The sequence below is a fragment of the Abrus precatorius genome, unplaced genomic scaffold, assembly GCF_003935025.1.
Source record: "Abrus precatorius isolate BTA unplaced genomic scaffold, Abrus_2018 Scaffold10, whole genome shotgun sequence".
NCBI classification, from domain to species: Eukaryota; Viridiplantae; Streptophyta; class Magnoliopsida; order Fabales; family Fabaceae; genus Abrus; species Abrus precatorius.
In genome coordinates this window covers 27,499,024-27,507,482 of record NW_020874292.1, presented here as the reverse complement: position 1 = coordinate 27,507,482, position 8,459 = coordinate 27,499,024, and the positions used below count along the sequence as shown (strand labels likewise).

The window sequence follows — 8,459 nt, the reverse complement described above, 5'->3', positions numbered from 1 at the left end:
AATCCTAAAGGGAAAAGAGGGGGGTGCAGGCACTTGTGAGGTGATTAAATGCAAGCCGAGTGTGGTGCTTCTGATCAGTCCAATATCCGCTGTCATTTTCGTAGAATCAGTATAGTATGCTAATTAGTATCATTTACCAATTAATCAGCTAAAATTCCTTGCATCTCCCTTTCAAATCAATTATTCCCTGTCACACCATTTTGCTTAAAAAATTTAGGAATCTATCTCTGAATGTAGTATTTCACATTAACTAACGATAATCAATATAACTAATTTGAGGAGAACAATAGGTACAACAGGATCTGCACACAAAAGTAAGAGGGTAAGGAGTTACCTGTCAATTAATTAACCAAAAATGTAATATTAATTAATTCATTAAATAATAATTAAAAAAAAGGGGTTTGGGTAACAGTTTTAAGTTTTAATGGGGGAGAGTGAACAGCAGAGGGAATGAAAACAATTAAGGGAGTAGAAAGAGAAAGAGAAAGAGAGTTACAAAAAGCAAAGGCAGTGTCTCTCTCTATCTTTATTCTTTATTCACCCTCATAGTTTGATCGTATCGTATGCAAATTGAAGACAGTGATGGCAAAGTCGAGTAGTGTTCCGACGTCGTTTCCGGCGATAAAGGCAGAGCAATACGCACACAGCGCAGTCCACAAAGCGGTGGCAATTGGAGACCACGCCGCGCTTTCTAGAATCATTTCTTCTCTACCCCGATTCCCTGACCCGGCCCAAATCCAAACCGAGTCTGACTCGCTCACTCAGGAGCGACTCGCCGACAAAATCTCCGCTGTCTTGGACCGCCGGGACGTCCCATTCCGGGAGACACCTCTCCATCTTGCCGTCCGTCTCAACGACATTTCCGCTGTGCGAGCACTCGCCGTCGCCGGTGCCGACATCTCCCTCCACAACGCCGCCGGATGGAACCCTCTCCAGGAGGCTATCTGCCGGCGGGCCACTGACATCGCTCACCTTCTCGTGCGTCTCCACCACCGTTCCGCCTGGGCGAAGTGGCGGCGTCGCCTTCCTCGCCTCGTCGCCGCGCTCCGCCGCATGCGCGATTTCTACATGGAGATCTCCTTCCACTTCGAGAGCTCCGTCATTCCGTTCGTCGGAAGAATCGCCCCCTCCGACACCTACAAGATCTGGAAGCGCGACGGCAACCTCCGCGCCGACACCACCCTCGCCGGCTTCGACGGCCTCAAAATCCAGCGCGCCGACCAGAGCTTCCTCTTCCTCGGCGACGGCGACGCCGCACACGACGTCCCCTCGGATTCCCTCCTTGTGCTTAACCGCGACGACCGAAAAATCTTCGACGCCTTCGAAAACGCCGGAGCTCCGATGAGCGATTCCGACGCGGCGGGATTCTGTGCCCAAACCAGCGTCTATCGTCCTGGCATGGACGTGACGAGGGCAGAGCTCGTGGGAAGAACCAATTGGAGAAAACAAGAGAAGACGGAGAACGTGGGAGAGTGGAAAGCGAGGGTCTACGAAGTGCATAACGTAGTTTTCAGTTTCCGATCTCGGAAAGTCGCAGGTGGAGAATCTGACGTGGCAGGGAGCGAACAGGTGCTGCCGTTAGAATTGGATGAAGACGAAGACGGTTTTCTCGTGGCGGAGAATCCGAGTTTCGGAATGCCTTTGGGTGGTTCTGACAAGAGAAGACATAGTAGCTTCGTTCGAGAAGAGAGGGAGTGGGTCCCACTCGGGAGAAAAAGCGTGGATTTGCCTTCCGTTACGGTCCAACCGCCCAGAAGGTCATCGGCGTCGGGTAGAGTTGCGCTGCCGCCTCCACCGGCGACGAAAGAGAAGGAGTATTTGAGAAGCTTGCGGCCGTCTGTGTGGCTGACGGAGCAGTTTCCGTTGAGTACGGAGGAACTGTTGCCGTTGCTGGACATTCTGGCCAACAAGGTGAAAGCTGTGAGGAGGCTCAGAGAGTTGCTCACTACCAAGTTTCCGACGGGAACTTTTCCGGTCAAGGTAAGTGACTCTGTTAAGTGGTTGACCGTTGCTGTTTGTGGTGCGTCCCACAAACTGAACAAAAACTGAAAATTATTAATTTAATAATTGGTTTTTGATGTGATTGACGATGTGGTTTTTTCGAAAATTCATGAATGATTTGATGTGTGATCGGACGGTGGTGATGAAAAGTTTGTGTTTTTGATGTTTTGGTTTGGGGGGCAGGTAGCTATCCCTGTGGTCCCTACGGTAAGGGTGGTGATCACGTTCACCAAGTTCGTAGAGCTGCCACCGTTGGAGCAATTCTACACGCCATTTTCGAGTCCGAGGTATTTGCTGGATGCAGATGATGATGACGATGAGAAAAAATCAGGAACTGGAAGTCACGCTTCTTCTTCTTCATCTGGGGGATCCACGTGGCTGAGGCGAAGTGGTAGCCAATCCAGAGGTGCGGGGAGTAAGCACCAACAACGATCTTCTTCTGGGGCTTTGGATTCAGACCCTTTTGCTATTCCTGCTGGGTATACGTGGACCAATCATGGGGATGATAAATCACGCAAAATGAAGAAGTCCAAGTCTGTCAGAAAATCCAAGTGAAACGCGCTTGGCACAAGAAGCATGCGTCATTGGGAAATTTTGAAGTTGAATGCGAGATATCAGATATGAAAGTATTGTATTGTGGTGCCAAAAGCTGCATTCATTGTAGTGTAAATATCCCCGTCTTTATTTTTAATTAATTAACTGGGGCTTTGGGAAAACGGTGCTTGTTCATAAGGAGAGGTGGCGCAGCAAGTTTTCAGAAGTTAGAACTGCGTTGCATGGCTCACAGTTTTGTTTTATCTATCTTTAGTTATATGGAAATTTTTTATGGTTTTGTTTTTCATTTTTGGATTTGGTGCTGGGGACAGGAAGAGAGATCAAATTTGTCGTGCTTGCCTTTGCTTTAATATCAATTTATTATTGCCAATATTCTTGAATGGGGCCACGTTTCCTAGTCGTATTGGCTATTTCATTTACTGACTCGTGCTAGTTTAGTTTAGGCTATAATACTTTATGATTTTTAACACCCATGAATCTTGGGATCACGTAAGAATTCAGTATGAGAAAATCCATTCTCATTCACTCATCACGCGGATGCGGATATAAAAGTTAGCAATTATATGGAGAGAATGTGAATCCTCGAAGCGTATATTGTAAAGTTTGATTATGCCCTCAAGCTGTCCCCATCCTTACTGATATTATCAAGGCAGCAAGGTTGAGGGTCAACATTGACCAGCCGCTAAATAGGGAGCAAAACGGTAAAAAACTCCATTTTGGACTTGTTTTGTCAAAAGTCGTCTTAATCGTGAACCAATTTAGCATGGAATGTATTATTACTACAGAAATGTACTGCATATAAGACCTTGTTCAAGTTTTGCACTAAAACCTACTAGTGCGCTTTTCTGTGGAAGCACAACGCATTCAACCAGCACCATTTAGAGCAGAAGAGCTTGTGGTTTTTGCCAATTATGCATTGGCAAGATATGTTTGATGTTCGTATTATACCTAGGAGAATGACTAAAGAAAAGATGAGACAGCCGTGTTTACCCCCTCTTTATTTTGACTGCAAATAGCGCCCAAGTGTTGAAAGGGATTCACAATTGTACTTTTGTGACGTTCATTTGAAGCAGGCTCCACTGTCCTTTAGCCTGTCTTCGCATACAAAGATTCATTCTCCCTAGACACCAGTACAGAAGACATTTCCTGTAATCTTTATTCCTCTTTCCCCACGCTTTGGACTAGGCTTTCCCTTTTTCTTCTTAAAGTTTCTGATTGTAACCTTGAACAGATCTTTAATTCCAATAAATCATAAAAGCTCAGCACCCCTAAGAAATCCCCGGAAGGATAATTCTAAACAAATATCAGAAATTTTTTCTTCCTTTTGTCTGTGAAAAATTGCATATTTTGCACAACACATAAAAGTGAATTATAAGCAATAACATTGGCATAAAGATTGTTACTCTACAGCAGCTCTTCTCCCCTAGGAAATGTTACAGTAGATTTTATATTTAACAAAAAAAAGAAAAAAAAAACTAAAGCACTGAACGAAGTTGATGTTAGAAATCTAAAGATACTAACCGGACGCTAATAATATTTATTGTACCTTCAAAGTACAAAAGGTTTCTGTTTAATTTAACGACTAAGTTCGGTGGATATGTGTTGTTTTGCCTCCGAAGCGTGGGTGATAATACGGTGATTGAGTGCAGTGTACTGTATAATAAATTAAATAAAAGAGACACGGACAAGGAAAATCCGTTGATATAAGTGGACAAAAAGTAGTGCGAAGATTATTAAATAGACAGATACTTGGGGCCTGCTACAATCTTACCGAAGCCGAACAAGACACCTAGCGGGATAGCTAACTACCAATGCTGGCCGAAGCATCACAACTATGAGATAAGGTTAAGGATAAAAAATTAAATTAAAAAAGTTTGCTCGACCAGGTCGAAAAACTCAAATTGGTGAGTTGCCAAGTCCTGCTGTGAAAACATAAAAGATGAATTGGGAAAGAAAAGACAATGTAACAAGGATGTCTGGCCAGCCCTCTATATAGCTTCCCTTTTGTTCTGTTTAACTCCTCTTTCTGCATCTAACTCTAACCGAGTCATACGAGGTATTATTCATGTCTCTAAGCATTATTGGTGTTTCCAGTTTTCAACTCTTAGACTCGACAAATATTTGTTCATTTAAAAATTCCTGAGTTATTTAAAACGGTTCTGAAAATCTTTATTATGATTCAAGGGCAATCGCCATATTGATGTGACAAGTGCATCATTTTTCACAGCAGGCATTTCTTCCCAAAAAGGTTTTTGTTTTTGTTTTGGTTGTTTAGCAGTGATTTATTGAGCGATTGTCTCCTTGTGATGAAAAGTTTGAGATTTCTCTACAACTCTAACAAAGGTTTAATGATTAGTATTATTCTTTTATTGTACTCACGGCACCTAGGAAACATGGGCACCGAAGCACCTAGTTGGGCTGATCAATGGGGTGCTGGCGATACGGAGGATGATGACACTAGATCCCAAAGAGACATTGGCAAGAACAAGAATTCAGTTGCCAAGGGCGGTTTCACCAAAGTCAAAGCAGTTGCAATGATAGGTGTGCAAAAGATTAAAAGCGGGGCCTCAATTTGTGTTACATGGATCAAAAATCGATTCAAAAGAAAGAGCACAACCATATAATTGGCAAGTATATATATATATATATATATTCTGTTGGGGGACGGGATAGAAAGGAGAAGTCCAAGGATAGAACAGTTCCAATATCAATTTAGGCGGTTTACATCCCACTGTTTTTTCTAACATTCCGTATGAGCCCACCAAAGAGTTGGTAAGAATAAACGTTCGCGCGAATGTCACTTCTCTCCAAATGTTTATATCAACAATACTCCTCTATAATTTTCACCCAAAAGTTAGCATCATAAAGTGGATGATGTTACTGAAACTAAGCTATGGAAAAATCAAATGCCCACGCATCGGAATTCTAAATTCATCCATTGAAATTCATAATTTAAAGATAACGAACATAATTGAAGTTTAGGATAACAATCTTCAACAGGCCAAGTATTTATTGATAATTAGCTGCAGAGAATTTACATTTTACAGGAGCTATTTACAGAAGGTAACATACATTATGCCTAATGGGATCCGAAGGTGTTCTCTCCACTATAAGTCATGTAAAGAAAACCATCTTGATCCTTATTTTCCTCATAAATAGCAGACATCAATGCAGCTGCAATGAGAAGGGATTAGTACATAAGCATTGCCAAGAGGATAAAAACAACATTTGGTATGACTGGATACTTACCAGTTGGTGGTAGAGTGTTATTGATGAAAACAAAAATAGCCTTCTCTGCACTGAGCTTAATCCTTTTGCGAACAACATAAACAAACTGGCCAACAGTCAAATCAGCTGGGACAAGGTATCTACATCATCACAAAACAGAATCAATTGAGAATCCGTTAATGCAGAAATCAGATCAATCATAAGCATTGATCAAGATTAATATACCTAACCCTTCACTATTGGAATATGGAAAGAAAACCAAGCCTGGTCCTCCAATTTTCAATACTCATCTCTAGCTTTTATGCTTCAATATTTGAAACATACTAAAAAAATATCAAACTAGAATCTTACATGGAGGTAACTTCATTGTCAAGATGGATAGATCAGATGAGATACTTGGATTCAAAAACTTATCCATAGCCATTCAGCACATGCATATGCAGCATGCCCTATTCAGTAATCAAATTACCAGAAATCCCTAAGCAAAAACATGGTTTTATATCAGTAATCAACCACATATTTTATTCCATTAATTGTTCTTCAAACTAAATCTTATTAAGATTGAGCAGTAGTGTCCAAGGCTGCAGCACCAGTGGTCAATCAGGCCACTTGATCGTAGCCAACAATTTATGGCTTGGCCAAATACACCCACTCACTTTGGCCAAATAGATTTCCCAATAAGATTATCATTTGTACATTTTGGCTTCACTTGTTAATCTTTGACAAACACCATATGAAAATGAAGTTATGAAGCGGCATACAATTTTTTTTTATATCAAACGTGCTTCGTATCTAACAATAATGCAACATCATTAAATATTGATCAACATCAGGACCGGCATTTTATAAGAACATCGAAGTGTCAACTCAACATGAGTGCTCCATTTCACACTTTACTACCTTGACTGCCTGCAACTTTTATTACATTACTTAAAGGACAAAATACGAAACTTGTAAAATCTTCAGAAAAAGCATAAAGACGCCCATCCCCCCAAAAGAATTCAGACAGCAAAACAATATTATCAGGCCTGAAAACTAATCAAATGGTAAAGAATAGCTTAAGAAAATCCCTTACTTCTTCTTATCAATGTCTGGAATATCACTTCTTTCAGCTTTCTCCACAATCACCTGCACAGAATTGCCATATTTGAACAAGAGTACTTTAAGACAGAATAAACAAAGCATCTAAACTGAGTACAATCTTACAGGTATTCTATCAGGATACTTCTCTCTAATGCGAGTAGCTTCAGCCTGCCTTCTCTCTGACACGTAAAAACACCCAGCTGTTAGTTAAGTCCAATGAATCAAAGGTTTTAGAATCTCAAAATAAAATAGGCCTGTAAACATAGCAAACACGTTTAATCTTCCATCCGCAAAGATAAAAGGCTAAAGATCCTTGTCATTTCTCACTAATTTCAATTGCATGAATGCAAACAAAAACATTTTTTTTACAATAGAAAAGGCATGGACGTTGAATTCGACCCATCAAAATGTTCCGATACCCAACAAATACCGGAAAATAAGAAATGGGAGGAAAATTAAAAAAAGGAAAAAGTACCCAAAGGATGTTGAAGTTTGAAGGAGGTTTTGGCCATGATGAAATTGGAAGAGTAATTGGAATCTGCGAATTTCAAACACCGAAACATTAGAATAAAATTGAAGAGAGCAAGGGAAAGAGAGCATAAAATAAAATTGACAAATCGAACATGAAAGAATGGATGATTGAAATGTGGGACTTGCAAGGCCAAACGAAAGAGGCTATGTCTCTGTCTAGGTGCGAATGAGATGAAATGGATGAAGTTGAAATTAGGGTTTCGTTTTGTGTTGTTTTCTTGCTTGGTTGGTTGTTCTGATGTCTTCGAGTGGAACACGGAACGTCTACTTGTACGTTCTGTACACGCCTTCAATCGACCTTTCCCAAGTAAGATTCGCTGTGCCTCTGTTACTCTACACCTTCTTTTTTTGGTCAAGAAAGTTGTCAATGGGTGTGGGCTTCTCCGTCACTCTGCTCAGCCCAGCCCATTATCAAATTATTTTTTTATAAATGTTTTCTACCTTTCACCAGCAAAAAAAAATAACAAAACTGGGCTCGATGTAGTCAAACCAATAGGATAGGTGAGACAAGTCAAAATAATCAACATTCACTTTTAGATTAACTTTAAATATATAGTATAGGTATTTGGTCCCTTGAGACACTGACTTTGTTTTATTTTTTGGGCTTTTTAGCCCTCCTATTTAGCAAATAAAATATATATATATATATATATATATATATATATAATATTTAATATCTATGATTTAGGTGCTTGAGATCTACTTATAAAGGGAACATGTGAAACTATAACTTTTATTGGAAAATCAATAGCTAAAATTTAACTAAATTATAAAGTTGTAAAATTTAACTAAATTTTTTAATCAACGGTTAAAATATGATTTTACATTTTTAAAATGCATCTCATACTTTTGAAAAGCTAAATTATTGTCATTTATATCGGATGTTGGATTTATCATGTATCTTGTTACATACTTATATTATATTTGTACGAATTGACTAAAAGAAATAAATTTGAAATTTATATATTTTTTAATACATATGCTTTATTTTCTTATGTTTTTAAGCAATGTAGTTGTTTATATGTTCTAAAAGCGACAAGAAAAATAAAAACAAAACTCAC

At 39.7% G+C, this 8,459-nt stretch overlaps 2 protein-coding genes across 4 annotated transcripts; one reads left to right on the top strand and one right to left on the bottom strand.

Annotated features, from left to right (window-relative positions):
• Window positions 1-446: 446 nt before the first annotated feature.
• On the top strand, window positions 447-2,907 carry LOC113852546 (ankyrin repeat domain-containing protein 13C-like). Its single transcript, XM_027482852.1, has 2 exons — window positions 447-1,980; window positions 2,185-2,907. Exons 1-2 carry the CDS (start codon window positions 583-585, stop codon window positions 2,554-2,556), a joined length of 1,770 nt encoding a protein of 589 aa, XP_027338653.1. The 5' UTR covers window positions 447-582; the 3' UTR covers window positions 2,557-2,907.
• A 2,314-nt stretch (window positions 2,908-5,221) lies between these two features.
• LOC113866897 (autophagy-related protein 8C) lies at window positions 5,222-7,700 on the bottom strand. Of its 3 annotated transcripts, none has more exons than XM_027501697.1 (6): window positions 7,486-7,700; window positions 7,343-7,405; window positions 6,991-7,046; window positions 6,860-6,912; window positions 5,806-5,924; window positions 5,222-5,730 (listed from the first exon to the last, which is right to left on the bottom strand). In XM_027501697.1, the coding sequence occupies exons 1-6, from the start codon at window positions 7,490-7,492 to the stop codon at window positions 5,636-5,638; spliced, it is 393 nt and encodes a 130-aa protein (XP_027357498.1). In that variant the 5' UTR covers window positions 7,493-7,700; the 3' UTR covers window positions 5,222-5,635. The 3 variants fall into 3 exon arrangements, with proteins under 3 accessions (XP_027357498.1, XP_027357505.1, XP_027357510.1); XM_027501704.1 differs by having other exon boundaries at window positions 7,491-7,700; XM_027501709.1 differs by having other exon boundaries at window positions 7,525-7,700.
• Window positions 7,701-8,459: the final 759 nt, after the last annotated feature.